This window comes from Phasianus colchicus, chromosome 1, assembly GCF_987193195.1.
Source record: "Phasianus colchicus chromosome 1, bPhaCol1.hap1.1, whole genome shotgun sequence".
Classification (NCBI taxonomy): domain Eukaryota; kingdom Metazoa; phylum Chordata; class Aves; order Galliformes; family Phasianidae; genus Phasianus; species Phasianus colchicus.
Window position 1 is genome coordinate 54,558,654 of NC_143436.1, and position 21,246 is coordinate 54,579,899.

General features: G+C 40.5%; 1 protein-coding gene across 6 annotated transcripts; it reads right to left on the bottom strand.

The window, feature by feature from the left end:
• Positions 1-73: 73 nt before the first annotated feature.
• Positions 74-21,205, bottom strand: TCP11L2 (t-complex 11 like 2). 6 transcript variants are annotated; one of them, XM_090143346.1, is made up of 13 exons: positions 16,667-21,203; positions 15,339-16,143; positions 13,621-13,739; positions 12,600-12,689; positions 11,174-11,343; positions 9,251-9,386; positions 8,204-8,324; positions 7,547-7,767; positions 6,905-7,041; positions 5,757-5,944; positions 4,178-4,359; positions 3,295-3,467; positions 74-2,739 (listed from the first exon to the last, which is right to left on the bottom strand). In XM_090143346.1, exons 5-13 carry the CDS (start codon positions 11,307-11,309, stop codon positions 2,495-2,497), a joined length of 1,539 nt encoding a protein of 512 aa, XP_089999472.1. In that variant the 5' UTR covers positions 11,310-11,343; positions 12,600-12,689; positions 13,621-13,739; positions 15,339-16,143; positions 16,667-21,203; the 3' UTR covers positions 74-2,494. The 6 variants fall into 6 exon arrangements, with proteins under 6 accessions (XP_089999472.1, XP_031455911.1, XP_089999466.1 ...); XM_031600051.2 differs by lacking the exon at positions 15,339-16,143; XM_090143340.1 differs by lacking the exon at positions 15,339-16,143 and having other exon boundaries at positions 12,600-12,724.
• Positions 21,206-21,246: the final 41 nt, after the last annotated feature.

The following is a 21,246-nucleotide window of genomic DNA, read 5'->3' on the forward strand; positions in this document are numbered from 1 at the left end:
AAATGTGTAATATCTTCTGCTCTATGCTCCAGCTGAAACTGAGAAGTTACAGAAAAAGAAAAGAGCCACAACATATTAGTGCAGTCCTTTATCTTCAGCATTTAACATGACCCATTACATTTCAGAAACAATTTGCGTAAGAGACTTTTCAGCACAATGGTATCACAAACAATTGAATGCATACAAAACCTCAAAGATTTGTATTTCAACAAAATAAGCTGTTACAGCATGGCATCTTGTTTCACAAGGACAGCTTCAGAGTGGAGGCAAATGCTTTTCAGCTAGGGTAGCGCAACAGCATGCAGTAACATGACATTAAACAGATGCAATCCTGATGGTTGGAAGATTAAATAAAAATTAAGATACATTAAACAAGCACTTGAAACATAGGCCATGCTATAAAATGCCCTTTTCAAGTCACCAAAAAATTTTTTTTCTTTAAACAGTAGAATGTATACATTGTATTAAGATAAAGTTCATAGTCACATTATAAATGTTCTTCCAATACCCATAAGAAAAATCATCTTTTGGCTGAAACTCAAAGTATGTATTTCTAAGGGTGTAGCAAATCACAGAATTAATTTCCCGTAATGGCTTTTGAAATGCATTCTTCTCTTGCTGACTTTGGATTGCATGTCAAAGTTCCAGATCTGTTTGAAACAATCCATTTTACCTCCTGGCACAGTTACTATATTCTAAGAGTTCCTTTCTCAGGTTTTTCAGGCTTCCATAGAAGTTCCCTTCAGAGTACATATTCAGTTTTTACAATTTTTTTTTTTTTAAACAAAGGATAGAACAGAAGTGCACTACAGCCATTTATTTTCTAACAAGGCCTTTCAAAAAAAGATTTTCATACCATGTACATGTGACCAAAGTCCTCAGACACTGAGGAACAGCTGACAAGAAGTCATTTCCCTTACTAAAAAGAGTACACAATTCTGTAAAAATGGACTACAAAACCACAGTGCTAATAATGCCCAGTTATAATAGACATAGTAATATATATACAATATGTGTGGCACATTAAGCTTTTATGGGCAACTCTTCACATCAGTAAGAATAGATTGTAGTATAAAATATTAAAAACAAGCTATTTAACTTGTACCACATGGAATTTTTATATATATCTGACACTTTAAAAGGACCATTGTATGATTATATACTAAAGGATCATTTTCAAGTAAATTATGATTCATTTTCATAGATAAGAACACATGTATATCAAGTATTGCAGCAGTATCTATTCCCAGTAATCTGAAATATGCAAAATAAAACATGTAAACTTACATAAGTTTACTTCCATCTCTCTCAGTTCCAAGCCTATTCTATTTCTGTATGTAAGATTCTTGCTGTCATAAATGGGAACTAGGTATTGGGGCTGAATCTGCAGGGATTTTGATAAAAACAAATTCAGAACAATATAAATCTAAAATGAAGACTTACTTCTCTCAGACACCTACTGAGAGTGAACATAATCACATTTTCAAGAATTGCAAGGGGTCTGGTTGTCTGCTTTCTGACACAAGAATACCCAAAATACATTTTGAACATTCTAGGCCCTTATCCAACAGATTATAGAAGGTGAAGGCTCTCTGTTGTACTCTGTAAGATATCTCCCAAAGTCAAGTGCTTTCAAGAATAAAAAGGTCAGAAAGCCCAACCTTAAAAATACTTAATATCCATTAAGATCAATATAAGTATATATATTAGAGGTTAGACTTGGAATCTGTATGACATTCACTAGATGGGTATCATACAGATATTTGCATTCCCACCCCACACCTGGCATCATGTTTCTGAAGTGTTTCATCTCCCTATCTTGTCCAATTGACAACTACTGAATGATTCTTATTTTAAATAATGAATGCTTCTTCTGCAACTTCCATACCAGAACAACTTGTAATACTGGCATTCCTGAACATAACATGGGCTAAGTTTAGTTCCAGTATTTGCAAGAGCACCAGAAGTTGACCTACAATAAACTTGGATTTGGTTATAAAAGCAGTTATGCTATATTTCTTTTTATACTTCAAAGTCTTTTCTGAATCATGATTTTTTTTTTTTATTAAATGCTGCTCTAAAAAATACAATGTAAGCATAGTGCATTTTATCTACAATTATTCTGTCATCTCAAAATAGCATATGTAAATATATGTAAATATATATTTTTAAAAATATTATGTTTTAATGGTGGCAAAACAGTTAGTACTTCACCATCTCTTACCCACCACAAATACAAATAATTGCTTGTCTCAAAAGGTGAAATACAAGTGCCACAATCCATTAAGCAGACTTAGTTCAATAAAATATATATGTAATTGAAATTAATTAATTTTCTTCCAGTGGATTTCAGAAACTATCCATATACAATTTAAAAGATTGCTCTCATTAATAGTCACTGGAGTTCTTAGTGGGGGAGCCAGAACACAATCTCTCTATTAAGAAAAGACAGAAGGTAAAAAAAGGGGTACAGAAATAGTTTTTTTTTTTTTCTTCAGTTACTGGGTGCTTCTACTTCTGCTTTCCCTATTGCTGCCTCAGGAAAAAGTAATTTTTTAAGTATGTTTGCATAGAATGGTCCATATACTTGTTTATTAAATTCTACAATGCTTGCAAATTGAGATCCAACAAGTTCCATCTCTGGTTGAATCACAGAAAGGCCTCCAGGCAGCGTAGGCATACATTTCCGAAAACTTGGAAGAGCAAGCAAGCTTTTCATGAACAACTGGATCCGTTTATCTGAAACATAATATCAAGCATGCTCAGAACAGTGTAAATCCAAGATGAAGACACACTCACTTTCCAAGTGCTCCATACATCAGTACAAGAAATTCAATAATAGAGGTAACTCCGCTCTCCCAAGCACATCTTGCAGAGGGAAACAATAACAGAAGCCTTTTTACAGTTGGCTCCTGAGAGGCAGACAGTATTACCCTGTTGCAATAAAGTACTTTAACTAAAACATTGTAGATACCAACCAAAAACCCTCTGGGTTTAAACCCAAAAATGACAGAGGAGAGACTGAGTATCCTTCAAGGCTCTGCTATCTCTTGGCCTTTAAGGACACTTATAGAATTTTTCCTCACTACACCAAACTACACCATGCAGCATACCCAGAGCACAGACTCCAGGTAAGCAACATTTCTTTACTCTTAGCTAATCCAGTATTTTACTACAGTAAAGAAAGTGCTTTAAAAACAGCTAATTAAGCTTGAGGGAAGTAAGTTTTAAAATTTATCTAACAGCTTCTATATAGACACATATAGTAAGACAATGATGTATTTTCTTACTAACCAATCAAGGAACTGACGGGGTTATTCTCCTCAACAATACTTGCAATCTGACCCACTAAATTATTCTGCATTTCTGCATTAAGAGTGGGAAGATCTCTTTCAGTGAGAGACTCATTCACTTTGATGCAAATCTGAACACCAATAGCATTCAGAGCTTCTTTCAAATCAAAAGTTCTGGAAGAAAAAAGAAATAGAAAAGCATTAACAAGATTTACAGTTTCTGTAACAGTTTGAAGTGAACTTACTATCTCTTTTCCCCTTCATTTTCAATGCCCTGCCTTCTGCAATGGTAGAACATAGAAACATTATCAGCAGGTTTCGCACTTCTACGATACAAGTTAGCATCTGTAAGATAAGGATGCCAATTGGAAAAAAAAAAATCATTTTTAGCATGCAGCAATGGCATGGACTCACAGTGACCTGGAGCTTACGCATTCCTGGGGGCTCGATTCATAGCATTTCATGAGGAAAAAGTAAAATGGAAGTTGTTGGTTTTTTTTTTTTTTTGAGACACTCTGAGATTGCATCATACTTGCTTGTAGCACAAGCTGTAGTAACATTTGATGCCATATAACTTAAGCTGCCTAAAGTAAACTTGAATCAACTGGCAAAAATTACTTGGAATATACTGCTGCAGCCCTTCTAGTATTAGAACAGTTCAGTTTGAAAGGATCTACAAACACCAAAGCCCAACTGCCTGCCTGACTCTAGGACTAACCAGAAGTTAAAGTGCAGTACAGAGAGCATTATCCAAATGCCTCCTTCTTTTGCCATTCATGATTAACAAATGGTGGCTACAACATTTGAACTGTTTTTCCCTGAGTTTTTAGACCCGCTTGATATTCCCTGTTAAAAAGTATGAAGAGAGATCAACAAGGCCTTACTTCTTGCTCATGCCTTCAAGAAGGGGAACAGAGACTCTTTTCAGTTGGTTGGCAAAATCAGGCACGTTTACAGTCGCTGCACCCACCATATTGTTTGTTATGAGGCAAACACAAGCTATGATTTTTAATTGATTCAGCTTTTCTCTCAACTCCTGAAGACGAACTTCATCTGTTATTAGAGTCTAGGAGCAAAACAATAATACCAGTTAGGGATATGGAGGGAAAAAAGCAGGGAGGAGGACAAATAGGATTTAGTTATGAAACATTAACACTTTTAACTAACAAATATGCAAAATCAGAAGAGACAGCCATTAAAACATTCGGAACATGCAGCACTGCACAAAATGGCATTATGCACAAGTACCAAAGTCAGACTGTGGTAGGGAAGAAAGATGAGGCCTCCAGTGAACAGAACACTGGAGAAACTGCATCTTATTTCTCTTCATTGCTCTCAGTTATTTGTGGCCAACAATTCAGGCCATGATGTGGCATATTTCTGAGATCCAAAAGACACTAGTGATTAAGATTAGGCAGAACAGTCTTCTGGATTCAGCTGTCTTTTCAGAAGTGCCATCATCTGCAGTTGATGGGCAGTGATGAACAATTGTGCATGACAAACATCAGTTCAACCACTTGAGCAGGTTCTGTGAGTCACCTATAATGCTGCAGGCAAAAAGCCAGCAGATCATACCAAGAATGTAATTACCACAGCTAAATGTAGTTTTTTAAAAATCAGTTTTCGAAATCTCACGATAACCAAATCCCCCCACTGATGAGCTGGGCATTAATATTCAACTGTTTAATAGTAATCTCATACTTCAACACAGTCTAGATTCACCAGAAGGTGCCTGTGTGGAACTCTTATTCAAACTTGGTAGAAGAATGGTAAGGTATTTTTCTTCTGTTGACTGGGAGTGCTAAGAGCACCCCCATGTAGTCTGGGAATTCTCTGCCAAGCCACTAAGGATAGCAGCTAAGATGCTTGCTGCAGTTGCTAATTTTATCCCTGACTGATAGACAATTTCACACTGGCTTACTTTAAAGTGGCAGAGGTCGGTAATCAGGAGTTGGAGGAAAATACCAGTGATTCTTGAAGCAATAGTTTACACGCATAGAGAAACTATGAATACCCACTATAGTGAGCTTTAATTTCTTAATGATTCTGTTATAGAGTAAGAGATTCACAATCCGATCCCACCAATTCCCACAAATTGCCATTTGTTTGAGAAAACAAGGTACAACAGACAGATCTCTCTCTCAAAAAAAAATATGTATATATGTATACACATATAAAGAAAGCCAAGCACCATCAGTACACGGTCCAGCTTTTGACCAGGGGCATGACTACTCTTAGGGTGGAGCTGGTGAGCTATGACTGGAGAGAGAAAACAAACTTTTCTGGTTATTGAATTTGCCCCATCTCAGTTCAGAAAACAAGACTAGTCAATTTCCAAATTTACTGCTCAGAAGATTAAGAACCACAAACGAATGTTTCACTTGTTGTCATTAATAGCATGATTATCATACTGCATCAATATTTTATACGGCTAGAAATCTCAAGACACTGGAACACACTGACCTCTGGAATTGTTTTGTGGTAGTCCCACTGTAATAGTTTCAAGTAGCCATTGTTTAGCACCAGTGTAGGACTAATACTTGATTTAGAACTATGATGAGCACCAGGGGATGAGGATGATTCATTGGAAATAGATGACAATTCATCTTCTATTGATTCCTTTATCCATTCTGTTGTGAGATCCAGAGCACCTAAGCATCGCAAATCAGCACAGATTTATTGTATATTTCCTTCAAAACAATAACTTGAAGAAGAGAGCTGAATATATACAACGTAAGCAAGGTTAATATGTACTTCTGAAAACTGAGTGACTGGTGGTCACTATGCCTTCAGAGAAGTCAGTCTCTCCCTTGCTTTCTTCATGACCATCTCAGCTGATCATCTTAATATTCTAACTAGTTTGCACAAACCCAGTAAGAAACTGCTGGACTTCAGCCAAGATTTTTTAATGATAAGTCAGAAGGGGCAGACCCTCAAACTCCAAAGACCCAATTCATTTTTTCCTCTTTCAGGGAGGCCACTAAGTAGCTGGGTCACAGGATTGGAAAGAAGTGGTGAAAAGAGAAACTGCATTAACAGCAAGTGAATCCTTTTTAAGTTACTTAAGGCTGCATTTATAAACACAGCCAGCGTCAATGGTTTAGGGTTCCCATTTTAAAAGCCAATACTTAAGATGCAAGTTTACTTTTTTCCTCTCCTTTTAAAAATATTCTCTTAAAAGCTGTTTTGCAACATTAAGCAGAATGTGTATCAGCAGATCAAGGTGACCTAAAGAAACTTCTCAAAATTTGCATTAAAAAAAGTTTCAAAACTTCTGCCCCATCTGACTTTTCAGACACACTCACTGGTTTTCCACATATACTTCAGACTAATAGACTTGCTGGATAGAAAAGAAGTCTCATCTTTCAATATATAACACCAGGCTTCTGCCTCCAGACACTAAGAGTCACTGTTTGCTTTTCAGATACTTCTTAATTAGACAAATACAGATTAGTAAGAAAACACCCAATAGACAAAAGATGCTTAACAATAAATCAGCACTTGCTTACTGGAGTTTTTCCTCTAACTGCAACTGAGAGATTCTCTAACACATCCTTAAATATATTTACATTTTAAAGGTTTAAATGAAATACAGCTTCAAGAACACCTACTTGGTGTTTCTTCAAGAATTTCCTGGAATTTTGTTCTTTCATAGTCCACCAAATTACGTCGAAGGTATGGTCTAAGGCTCTGAATTGTGTAATTTGCTACATCCATTTTCATCAGGTCCAGGACATGGAATATTTGCCTGAAAGAAGAGAGATTTTAAAATAAGGAAGCTAGAACAGTCCATTGATTTTCATCAGTAGAAGTGAAACACACCTTCATCAGCACTTTAATTCCCATTTTGGTGAAGGATTCCCCTTTTTTGTTATTTAAATGTAGCTTTACTTTAGTCACAGCTTTACTTTTTTTTGTCTGAATACTTGCAGAAAGCATGCAATAAAAAGTTCAGGGTAGAATGAACAATGCCCTCTGAATTTTGAAAGAATGAACAAGACTGAAACAGCAGTCTCAGAAACATATTATTTCAAGTGGTGGTGGTGTTGCTGTTTAGTGCTTAACTACTCAGAGTCAGTAGTTTTAATTCAGGCACTCTATTCACTGCATTAGGATAGACATTACATTCCAGTCACAGAATGTTACAGCAATTGCCTCTTGCCTTTAATGCTTCTGCTGCACAAGTTTTTTTACAATTTGAGAACAATTAAAAAATGCCACTATGTAAGACCTAAAACCACCCAGATACCAACCTCAGTAATTCTACAATATTTTCAGTTGCTTTTAACTGTTTTATATCATTGTCTCTTATTGGAGCACATAGTTTTCCCATAGTGTTGATGATATAGTTAGCTAGCCCATGAATATCAACAGCATTGTGTTCTGCCTGCTGCCTTATAAGATCTGTGTCCAGAACTTCACAAATTTGATTTTGAATCCTGTTCGCTCCTGGAGCCAGGAAGGAAAGAAGAATCTAAAGTAGAGGGAAAAAAAAAAGAAAAGCTTATCAATAAAAACCAAAGCACTTTGTAAACATGTTAAAATAAGATTAGTATTAGTGTCAAGTGTATTTAGCTGTAACAGGATAGATTAAGACTGGAAACAATCTAAGGTAGCAAGAAAAAGGCTGTGCAGTCAGACAGAAACCAGTGGAAATGTTAAGTTTTGAGAAGAGTTTTGACTTGCAGTTAACCATCCTGCACTGAAAGCTGACTGGACATGCACCCATGTGTGTGGCCATAATCACAATTAATACAAATTTATTATAAATATTCTGTATAATCACAGCTTCATTTTAAAAACAGGCACTCAAAATGTTAGCTTGACTATGAATTAACAGAACCTTCAGTGAATTACTAGACTCTGACCTGACAAAATTATTGGAGAGGGGAAAAAAAAAGAAATGTTACCTCCTTAATTTCCTCAAAGAGCTTGATAGCATGTTCATATTCTGGAGGGTCTTCATTCAGTTCCGATTCCAGGTGATCCCAAAATGCCTTGTGTACTATTTGTTTCACTGTGCCTGCTAAGCTGTGGAAGAAGTCAATTACAGACAGAGAAAAAGACCACTAAATAGCCTTCATTCTTGATAGAAATGTTTTAGGGTTAACCCAGTGACTTGCTGGAAATATACAACACATTGCCAGCTCTCACATGATCTGAAAAAATATTTTTCTTGTGCTGTAGACCATCAGCTCCTAAAACATGACCTACACCAAGAAGCCTTTCCCAAAACACTGTATTAGAAAGTGCTGCTGGTAATTCAAATGCAGTTACAGAGATACTGCCTTTCCTTTTTCCTTACTAAATCTGTACCGTTTGTCCTAACCTTGTGTGTTATGTGCTCAGCTTTCTCAAAAATGCATCCATCATATAATTATCACTTAATGGATTTCTGCAACTAAAAACTTGATTGTCTTTCATGTTAATTCCCTCAAGAGATGATGTTTTTAAGTTGAAAAGTCATCTGTAATCAAGAACATTTTAATCACCTACAATGAGGAAAGTATTTCTCATTTCCTCTGGATCTCCAGATCCTTTTACATCTCCTTTGGTGCAGTATTAGAGATAAATTAATGATGAGCCTCATCTTCCTTACCATCACGAGACCAAATTGCTACTACAAACAGCTACATAGAAACCTGCTATTTCATCTTCTCCACAGGACTTAAACTACACAAAACAGATCCATACTCATTATTTTCACTATGTGAATTCATGTGACATTAGCCTTCCACATGACATATAAGACAGAGCATAAGATGATCTATGTGTATCAAGCCAGTTGGATGGCAATACTTGCTCTGAGCAAGACAGCTTCAACAGTGATTCTTGGAGTTATGTTAGAAACATCCATAACCTTTCAAAATGTAGTGTTGTTTGTTTGCTTTAGTGCTGCTGTATTTCTCCTCTCTTCTTAATCTCCATCTTGCTTTGTGCAAAATTCATGCCCTTACCTGTTCTGTGGGTGGTCTTCGTGTTTTATACAGAAATTTGCATTTACAGCAATTTCATGAGCTAATGTCAAGTTGGATAAATTTCTCGCAGCTGCCATCAGTTCATCAAATGTAACCATCTTGGGAGGACTTGCTGCTGAATCAAACAAAACGAAGACAAAGCACTATGGTATGTAAATAAAATTCAAAGTATTATTAAAAATCAGCAGTCTTGCACACAAGTAACAAGGCAAAAAAATTTTGCTTCTTGCTAATTGGACTCTAGTGCTTTAGAAGAAGCTAGGATTACCAGACCTTTATATCTTCCTAAAACACTAACTCAGGAAACTCCCAGCTTATCGGGTGCATGTGTCTGTGGATGGGTGGGTAACATCACATTTTAAAAGCAGTTTTTGCATCTTAACAGAGGTAGTTTTCTTTCCTTCAAAACAGGACCTTATAGTCCACAGACTTCCTGCCAGTTGTTCCATAGGACTCACCAGAAGAAAAGCACAGGCAATAACAGATCCCAGACTTGCACTATAATCTGGAGCATGTGATAACGCTTTTCCTGCCTGCAGAGAAGGTTCTAACATTACCCATTTAATAAACTCCTACTTAAGAACCATAGCAAATGCATCATAAGTTACAGCCCCTTTCTTAAACAAATATGTATTAAGAATGTAAACATGTAAAGTATATTCAAAAGCAGGAGTGTTTCTAAGATCCCTGCTTTTAAACACCAAGTTCTCCCATTTAATATTTGCGATTATTGTTCTGTCATTACTACTCTTTAGGAGTCAAGAGCTAATTGCCAATTGCTCCACTAACAAGCCTGTTTTAATGCAAGATTTCACTTATTTGGACAATAACCAGGTATGCACAGTTGGAGAATGCTTACAGTTACCAACACTAAGCACATTTAATTTAGGTCTTATTAATCAATACTCATTCAGGAAATGTCATAGAATGGCCTGGGTTGAAAAGGACCTCAAAGATCATCTAGTTTCAACCCTCCTGCTACATGCAGGGTCACCAACCACCAGACCAGGCTGCCCAGAGCCACATCCAGCCTGGCCTTGAATGCCTCCAGGGATGGGGCATCCACAGCCTCCCTGGGCAACCTGTTCCAGTGTGTCACCACCCTGAGTGAAAAACCTCCTCCTAATACCTAACCTAAACTTTCCCTATCTCAGTTTAAGACCATTCCCCTTTTCCTATCATATCCACCCTCATAAACAGCCCCCTCCTGTTTATATGCTCCCTTCAAGCACTGCAAGGCCACAACGAGGTGTCCCCGGAGCCTTCTCTTCTCCAAGCTAAAAAAGCCCAGTTCCCTCAGCCTTTCCTAATAGGAAAGGTGCTCCAGCCCTCTGATCATCTTAGTAGCCCTCCTCTAGACCCACTCCAGGAGCTCTGCATCTTTCCTGTGCTGAGGGCTCCACTCAAGATGCAGTACTGGAATATCTTCCTTGTGTAAATGAGTGTTCAATCCTAGTGTTTACTAGAGAAATATTAAAATCATAGATTAAACTCATGCAACTTTAGGTAACACTAAGTTAATTTTATGTTGCAAAAGATTTTATTTCAAACAGCGTGGCCCAAAATCCACCCTTTGCAAATAAAGGGCAAAGTGAGTTTGAGTGAGAGACTGCTACCGACATCAAGATTAACTTCAGACTAGGATATCTGTAGTGGCACACTTTCCTTACATTTTCTAAAGGGAAGAAGCCAACAGAAACACCCCCCCACAGACACAGCTATCAGTGATACTCCACACAAAAAGATATGCTGCTCCATGGCCATGAAAATGTCACACGTTACATTTAACACCCTTAAACACAAATTCAGACTCCCAGGCTCTAACCACTACATGAAAGATACACAGGATAGGTTATCCTTAAGTGTCAATGTACAGCACAGGTAAGGTTGAAATAGGCTTACAAGCTGGGGAACTGGGTTTGCTTGAAGAATCGCTGTTAAAGCTCTGTCTTGAATATTCAGAGTCACTAGAAGAAGCTGCACTTTCAGAGAGGCGAGAAGAATCTGAATCACTGTTCTGGTCATCATTGAGAGGCATTGTGCTTCCCTTTAGCTGGTGAATTAAACAAGATCTGGAAAGACAAACACAGTTCCTATGTTTTTTGGTTTTCAGAGTTGAGTACAGATTATAGTGTGAACAAGAAACAAGTAGTTGTCTTCCTTATAAAAGTGCTACAAAAGCGACCTGGCTCAACATATTCAGCATCAAGCAGTTATTAATAAATTGTATCTGTCCTGTATGAGATTTTTATACCCTTTTGCCATTCCATATTTTACCATCTCTAACATAATCTTTAAATTGATTAAATTAAAAACAAAAACAAAATACTCAAACTACTGATAGCAACTCCCCTGATTGCTTGCTGTCAGAATTTTGGAAGCTCTCAATCTCAAAATATAAAGACATTTATCAGGGTGTTACCATCCCCCACCTGACTTCATCATCAAGTGATGTTTAGCAATTAGCTTCCTGCCACAGACTGACACTGAGAGCAGCAACTGAAGCAAGCAGTGAAGTTGCTGGGGAAGAATGGGTAGGTAAGTAGTTCAGAATGCTAAGTTTCGGACATAATGCCTCAAGAAGCCCAGCCTGCTGCTTTAGGGTTAGACTTTGCTCAAAATCAGACTGAAAATGGCAGAGACCCCAAAAATACTGCTCCAGGGATGAGAGGGTGGATAGGTTTTTATGCTTTAATTTAAACAGTAACTCTAAGCCTCTAGCATTACCTTCAGTGCACGTGACAAACAACATCCTATGAAGTTTCACACTTCATTGTGCTGTCTACATAAGGCAACTGCCTCCCAGGCAGATAATCTGCAACTACACAGAACTTGCACAGTTGCATAGCTCAATGAAGATGATTAATAGTTCTAAGTCAGGAAGTAAAAATATGTTAATCATCACATTAAAATGAGAAATGGGAAGTCAGTCATAACTACTCCCAGAGGAATTTGGCCCAGATACCAAAAGGAGCGGACCATCATTGACTAAGGCCACAAAATACCCTGTAGTAGATTTTATGAAGAGACACAGCCAGCAAGTAGCATGACTTCACTTATGATTAAACAGCATCAGCATAAGCAGGCAAAGGATGCTGCACTTTGCAACTCCACTGAATTTTGAAAAAGCCACTTATGGCAGCAAAAGGATGATTGTCGTATGTAGTTACATGAACCAATTATTGTGGGGTTGTGAGGTAGACAAAAGAGGACGAGGATTATGATCTCTTCTGTTAGCTCTTAATTACAGTTCAGAGTGATTTCTCAGGTACCAGCTCATGCTGAACAGACCCTTACAACTTGAGTTATTCCACTGATGAATACTCACCTGTTAATTGTGTTGATTAATAGTTGCTTGGTGTTTGTTTCCTCCTCCGCCCCCAAGAGGAAAGATGATGCATTTGAGTGCCTTTCTGCTCTGTTTTTTGAAGGGGATCACATCAACAAGGACAGCTGTTTATTAACTTAGTGGAGAAGTCACTAAGAGACCTTACATCAGTGCATAGAAGGTCATAGGTTCAAGGCTTGCAGCTCTAGTTCATACAATCATAGAATCCTTAGAATTGGAAGGAAATTCTGAAGGCCATCTAGTCCAACTCCCCTGAACAGGGACACCACAGATAGATCAGGCTGCCCAGGGCCTGATCCAGCTTTGCCTTGAAAGTTTCAAAAGGACAGGGCATTCACCACAACTCTGCTGTAGAGCCTCACCCCCCTCACTGTAAAAGATTTTTTCCTTATATGTAACCTAAATCTCCCCTCTTTAAGACTGAGGCCATTTCCCCTTGTCCCATCACCACAGACTCCACTGAAGAGCCTGTCCCCTTCTTTCCTGTAGCTCCCCTTTAGATACTGAAAGATGACTATCAGGTCAGTTCAGAGCCTCTAGCTGTGGCACATAGTATTACAAGTTTTTTAATAAAACAGTAATCTTATCATACCTAAGAAAACTGAAATATATATTTATAGTACTGTCTAAGCAAAATAAAGAGTTGCAAGAAAACTTGGCAAGCCAAAAGGCTCAGAAATATTTTCAGTGGAAATGGTATTCGTTTAAGTTACAATTAGAAATGAGTCACTCGTTCATGTTATGCAAAAGCAGAACTTCTCTGCTATGATTTGTTTACACATCTCAAAGCTAAACCTGACTAGAAACTAGCTGTGACAAGTAACCTCACTGTAGAAATACACTGCAGGTTCCTGATGTGGAACTGCTTGCTTACAGCCACCATTCTGAGCCTGCAAAGCATGTGTTACTCACCAATCTATTGCTTCTGCATCAACACAGAACTGAATTTCCTAGCTAGAATCATGCCTAAAGCCTCTTTATTCATATTCAAATAACTAACCTCCAGAAGGTCAATGTTGCATGTGGTCCATGGAAAAAACTGCTGTGTGTTTTTAGATGTGTACTGGCCCAAGAGACCTCGTAAATCCCTTGCCTTCACAGTGTGTCTACTGCTTCAGTCTAGATATTAAAAGAACACGAAAGAGATCAAATAGATATGAAAAAGGAAAGAAATTAAATATCACAGCATTTATACATCATCAAGAACTTCCTCTTAGCCGTATGATAGTTCTAATAACATATTCAAATAATCAAATATTCAGACTCACAAAGCATTTCTAGCAGTAAGCAGTACCAAACCATCCACAGAAGCAAGACAGCATGGCCATTTTCTATCACAATCTTATGCTCAAGATAATTCAAATAGTTAAGGCAAAAGTTAGATTTCTATATACATTAAGTATTTACACAGTACTCCAAAGCAAAGGATCATTCAGCAACAAGTAGTTGCATCTGAAAGAGAGCCATGACTTATTTTGATGCACTGAGAATCTACCTGCTCCTACAATTCATGCTTACAAACACACACACAGCAGAGAAGCTGTTAAGAGTGTTTTAGAAGACTTAAGTCCCAGCAAACTAACGAGACGGCACATCAAAAAAAGCACTGTAATTTTTGCTGTAAAAAGTATATTTCTAATAGAATGCCTCAAGTGGTGAGGAAGAAAATGGGTTTACTCTGCACATTCAAAACATTACTGCTAAACTTGAAGTTTAAGATAGAGAAGGCAGCAAGCACATCAAAGCAAACAAATGAATATGCAAGCAGGATCCAGAAATACCATCTAGGTTTTAATGTTACCCAACAGCTAAAGGATAAAGGAAAGAACATTCATTGAGAACATCAAAATACAAACAAAAAGGGCTTTTCTAATTAGTTACAATAAAGGATCAAGCTACTTAGTCCATTCTTTATAACACGCACTGCAAGAGCTTCTTGTCCTTACGCTTTTGTTCAGAGCTTCTCAGAGTTACTAAGGGCCAAGTTCACAAGTAATTTTAAGTCTATACTAATACAGTTTCCAAGTAAGAAATACAAGGGCTGCTCTGAAAGAAATAACTCCTGTTTTACGTTGGCTCACAACACCAGAGGCGGCTGTTGGCAATATGGCACTAGAGGTCAAAACTTCCAACTAATATTCCATTACATTTTGTTGCCACGTGACAGATGGCAGCAGAGGGGCAGTCTGACAGAACAGCACCTGACACAGAAGTATGCATGAAGCAAAGGTGTGTCACTGAATTCCTCCATGCACAAAAATGGCACCCACTGACATCATCAATGTTTGCTGAACGTCTACAGAGACCAAACAGTGGATGCAAGTACAGTAAGGCGCTGGGCAGTAAAATACTGTGGGTTCTCTTCTGGTGCAGAATATTACAAAGGCAGCACACTTGTTTATTGCTGATGAAGACACAGTTAATAAGAACGAACACATTCAGAAATAGTGTTTTGTTATTGAGAATGCACTCTGTTCACTGATTTTATTGTGCTCTTTGTAGCTGTTGTAGTTTCCTTAGAAATAAACAGGAGGCATTGCTTTCACAGTGACCTACATATTTCAAAAAGCCCTTTAGCCTTCTAGGACCTTTTTAACTCTATATCCTGAATAAACAACACCATTTTATAATTTTTTAAGATGTTCATCAAGCATTACATATTAGGGTCTTGTTTTAACACAAGGTGGGATATTAATATAATATCTATCTATATAATACCTATCAGAGGCTCTGCCAGTGCTTACAACCTGCTCTGCTCCTCCTGCTTAAAAAAAAAAAAAACACTTTTACTTTAGGTATGATATGTTTGGCATTGGATTTTATTATTGAGTGCCTTCTTTTGATCAGTCCCATTTTGTTTGTTGCTTTTATTTACCCCTCCCCACGCAATCTGAGGGGTTGGAAAAGAACTCTAGAGATCACCTGCCCAACCCACTGCTAGAACATGATCCCTACAGTGGGTTTTCCACAGAGATAAACCTTAAATGTGATGTCAAGTTAAAAATACCTTCTACATGTACATTTAGTCCATTTTTCTACCTGCCGGTTTCCAGCTAACATAACAAGGAATAACAAAACTAACACAGATGGCCCTGCTGTTGAGGCAACTCTGGATCACTCCACGTAGGAAAGAAGTGCACTGCATAGAGATATAGTACAGCTGTGCTCCTGCAGTTACCCTTCACCCCACCTGACCGCTATGGAAGTACCCAAGATCACAAGGTGTGATTAGCTCTCAAGAACACACACTTTTTATTCCCGAAGGCTTCCTTTAGCCATTATCTTAGGAGGCACCTGGGGAAAAAAAGAGTTCAGAAAGCTTTTCTTCCTTCAGATAACAGCTTCGCAGACAGCCTTTCCACAGTGCAGCTTTGTTCCACAGAGCCCTTCATCCATATGCACTCCCCTCGCAGTGCTCCATCCAGCTGGACTACTGCACAGGTTTTATCTCGCTCATTCCGCTGGGCTGATGCCCTATCAGCGAGGCGGCATCGGCTCGGGTTTCTCGCTGCCTGTCAGCCCTCTGCCGCAAGGCACAGGAGCAGAAAAGCGCTTTTGTTGAGCGTTACTCCGGACAGCTTCGACAGCTCCCCCTTCATCCCGAGGGGAGCACACAGGGCGGAACAGAGCCCTCCGCCCCGCACAGCCGGGGGGCCTCAGACCGCAGCTCTCGTCCCGCCGCCGGCTCCTCCTCTTCCTCCCCGGCCCGTCTCCTCCCCCGGCCCCATGTTTTTAACAGAGTTTGGCACTGCCCGACCAAAACAAACAGCGTTACCAAGGACGGGCCCGGAGGGGGGTGGGGGGGAGAAAAGGCGGGGAAGGGGGAGCCGCTCCGCCAGCCTGGCTGTCCTGACCTCAGCGTCCTTCCCCGGGTGCCCTTGTTACTCGCTGCCCACGGAACTCCGCGGCTGTGCCCGCGAGGGGGGAGACCCCCGACGGGCAGCGGGACAGCCGCCCCCCACACCACACCGGAGGGCAGCGACCCTCGGAGCAGGACTCGCCCCGCAGTCTCCACATGGCACGGCTGCCCGCCCCCGCTCACTTACCGCAGCCCCGCAACACGGGCAGCCCAGCTCCACTCGCGGCGCTCGCCGGGGCTTTAAACACCCCCCGGATTTATGTAGCAGCCCGGACTATGAGTGCCTTCCTCGGGCGCGCCCATCTCTGACGGGAACGCGGAGGGGGATGGGGGGGGGAAGTAACTCTTTCCTGCCCGCCAGCTGCCAGCTATCCTGAGGGATTCAGGTCAGCTCCTCCTCATCCCCACACAAACAGTGTGTGTCCCCCGCGGCGTTCCCGGAGCCGAGCGCTAGGCGAGGAGCAAGAGGAGGTGACAGAGGAAAAACCCTGTCGCGCCCCCCCTGTGCGGAATGGGCCCGGCCGGGGGAAGGCCGGCCAGAGGGCTGGGTGGTGTTTACGGAAGAGCGGCGTCGATCCGGGCTGACCCCGCCCCATCCACGGCGATGGGCGCGGCCTTCTCACAAAGCCCTGCCCCCGAGCCGCCCCTAGGGCTGGGCGGTGTGTGGGCCCCCGCGGGGGGGGGGGTTGAGTGTGCTGGGTAGGGGCAGCACTTCACGCCGGGTTTGTCTTTTGTTCATTCTGTTATTGAGGAAGCTTTAATTATGCTCTTAGCCCCGGTTCCCTGCTCAGTGATGGGGGTGAGACCCCCCCCGCCGCCATCTTGGCTCCCCCACTGCCCCCCGTCGCCATCTTGGCCTCAGGGCAAGTATGAGGCATTGAGTACCTGTGGCATTACGAGGCCCGGTTAGCACCTGCTGAGGAACGCAGTGCTGAAGCACTGTTATTACCGATGCCTTGCTCATTGCTGAGTGGCCTTACCAACGGGCAGGCTCACATACCTGCTGGGCAGCAGTACCTGACATGGCTGCCATTGCTTCCTGCCACAGGAGCTGCGTGCTGCCCCCGCCTTGCCTCCCAGGAAGCACGGAGGGCAGAATGCTGGCAGTCATTAGCAGCTGCCTCAGAGATGAAAGCAAGCCCTGTTGCCTAAGGAGACAGAGATTTTCCCTTCCTGTGAACAAGGAGACTTGTGACACTTGTGACAAGAACCGTGTGGGACAGTTGTTGCATTGTCAAAGACCAATGCCTGGTGTAGGTTCTATGAATGCAGCCTCTGATGAATGCAGGACAAAAAGTTTGCCCTTCCAAGAGCCAGGGGTCCTGTTCAGGCAGCAGTACTGGCTCTCAGAGAAGCAGAGCACCTGTTAGCCCTGATGCTCCAGTCCAGCCTTCGGAGACATTAAATGAGATTAAGTCCAACAGCCTAATCCGCTTGCTTCCATAAAGAAGACAGCATTTTAAATAACTATGTTTGCACTACTTTGTCCTAGTTTTTGCATGACGCATGGTGACGATCATCTCAGAGAAGCTTGTAAGAGCTTTGGAGAAGACTGACAGGCTACAGCTGGACTGCCATGTACAGGACTGTTTTCACTTACAAATACATTATTTATTATATATGTCATCCATTTTGAATGGGAGTGAGGAAAACACAAACTCTGATCTTTGCTGTGATGGCTGCTGTTGCCCTTTGTTAATTAACCAGTTGTATCATATAAACTTGCACAAACAATGTTTGGAACAAGCACCAGGGCCAGTGGCTCAGGGACCATTTTGTGTGCTTTCTGCACAGTCCAGCAACTGCAGAAGCCTCTGGTGCTCAGGAGCAGCTTAGACAGGGCAAAGGGATGCCATGCCAAGTAAACTAGCTTCTAAAAGTATTCCTGAAAGGGATGGCTTTAAAAACAGTATTTTCTTTTTATTTACAGCACTGCCCTTCCCCATAGCAAGCTGGCTGATCAAAAGCCATTTAAAGTACCCAGCTTTCTTTATAGCTCTAAAGAGAGACCAAGGCAATGAGGCACCAAATTCTTGCTTGAAGATTCCAGTGTACAGGCCTAGACACTGTAGTACTTAGCACTTAATCACCTTTTTAATTTCAGTTCCTTCACTGTCCAGAGAACACGAAGCTATAGTCCACTCTGTAGATCTTGAGGTAAATTATTTACTGTAGAGATTTCCACCATGGAGAAATGTCACTCATTTCTCATCATCTGTGTCTTCTGCAATGTTAGCTGGGAAAATAATTGTACAGCCTTTACATTTGTTCTAGTCAATTAAGATCAATGTCCATGTCTCATACAGGACATGCAGGCACAATTTAAGTTTGACTGGTATGTCAGGTTGGCCTTAATTACTGGCCTTTCATTAGAGAACCACTGTTAATTGAAATGAAAGAATAATTTGTGCTCAGCCTTTGCAGCAAGTTAGCTCATAACTTTTCCTTATCAGTAAAACTGGCAGAGACAATAAAGCTTACATTTAATGCACTGTTTTATCCTGCCCAAGGCAACATGGGTACTGAATGATAAGTGCAGCTGCATCTGGCCCTGCAGGTCAGAAATGTCCCAGTGTGTGACTGACTGATGGTTATAGTGGGAGGAGAGGGAAAGGGCAAGGCGTGTTGTTGTTTACACCAGGGCTCATGACAACAAAGTTGAGAACATATCTTGAAGTCACAAGATATTTTGCCCTAATTCTAATAACTGAGCGAGGCAGACTGGCTTTACTGCAACAGATGGATGTTAAGACTGAGTTGCCTGAGACCATCAGGCCCAGATTTCATTAACAGGCTCAAGGGCAAGACAAAAAGTCTGCAAAACAGGTGTAAAAATGCTATCTCTACCTGCGCTTCAATTAGGTTTCTGGTATTCCAGGGAGAAGTCAGTTCTGTGAGAAGGAAACAGGACTGCTGCTTTTTCCCACCGAACTATTCAAATTTAATAGAATGGCAAAACTGACCCTGTGTGAGTGCTTAGTTCCTCACTAGGATGAGGGCAGTCAACTAACCAAGTTCTGCTGTGGCATCTGTAACCTGTAGTCACTCCAGCATCCTTTCCAGCGAGAGGCTTTTGACCTCATATCTGTGCGTGTGACAGAATTCTGGTGACACATGCCCAAGACATTTAACTGTTATGTTTTTCTTTCATGACCCATGCTAGTAGTTACTATGTGGAATACCGTGTACAGGCTGAATACTTTGGTTCATAGAAATCCTTGGCATAAAGATCAGATGTCTGAAATCTGGGGCTGTGTGATCCTGCTTAAGTTTAGGATTCACTGTCTCTGAGGAGTACTCAATCCAAACTTTATTAAAAAAAAAAAAGAAGAATGTTCTGGAAATCAAAGTGAGAACAAACAAACAGGAAAATGTCTTCCAAGACAAGACTTGGTCGAATTTCTTGCTGAAATCAAATAGAGGAATAGATAAATTAGCACCCCAAGCTTTTCTCGTGTAAGGAATTACGGCTTGCATGTATGCATAAAGAACTTCCACTCATGGAATGATTCTTGGCAAACAAATGCATTTCAGCATAACACAAAAGCACAAGAAGGAAATGAATCAAATTTGCACTACTAGTTCAGCAACCTAGGTACAGAACTGGAAAGAACTTCTTGCTTGTAACATTTTGTTATGTCTTCGAGACACCAAAACTATGTATGAAAGATCTCTGCCCAGAAGCCTGCATAGATCTTTGAAGGGTTATTTTCATTGATTGACTGTATGTCTTGCACAGAATTCCTCTTCACTTTCATCCCACACATTTCTTTAATACAGGCAAATAACAGATACAGACATGAACACAGACTTTTTCAAAGTTAGCTTTACATAGAAAGATATAGTATTAAAATGCAGGGAAAAAGAGCAAGGTCTGAGGGAGTAACCAACTGCCAAGAGCTTTTTGTTGCATTGTTCTTTAAAAACAAACCAGCAGATGGTTTTGAAATCAACACCAGTACTACTTATTGTTTGATAGTTGTTTGGTCTTAGCTCAGGTCTAACTCCATGATTGCTTTGCATGTTACTCCTTATGAACCTCCTGATTAAACTCAAGGCAGAAGCATTGATACAAGTCTACTAGGTAAGCCTCTTCCCTAATAGCTGTGAAAGAAAGGGGCAATAAAGAATCAGCTTACGTTGTTCACCATCTGGTGATTAAACGATAAAATAAAAAAGAATCCTTGAGAGTCCATCCTGGTGACCTAGTTACTCAGCATGTCTATCAGGAAGAAAGAAGGAGACATTAAAAACTGAGTGGCTTCATTTCTGTCTGAAGTAAAGGTAAGCATTGGGACAAAGCAGCAGAGAAGACATTTTTGCATGTTTTGCTATTTAGGATTCTCCAGTTACAAACTCTGTCATATCAGATGCTTTTATCACAACACTGTCCCAAGTCAAGAATCCTGGCTCCAAGGATTGGAAGCTGCCAGTTTTATGCAGACACCACCTGACTGCAAGCTAACCAGCTCTGGAATAGCATCTTCCAATATGCATTTTGCTCTGAATCTTCAGGCACCTCACTAAACAGAAAAAAAGTTTTTTTGGTAGTGGTGAGCTGACCTCATTGCAGCATTTCAATACCTAAAGGGAGCCTACAGAGGGGAGGGGAACCAACTCTTTGAAAGGGTAGATAACAGCAGGATGAGGGGAAATGGTTTTAAGTTGAGGGAGGGGAGATTTAGGTTGGACGTCAGGGGGAAATTCTTTGCAGAGAGAGTGGTGAGGTGCTGGAACAGGCTGCCCAGAGAGGTTGTGGATGCCCCG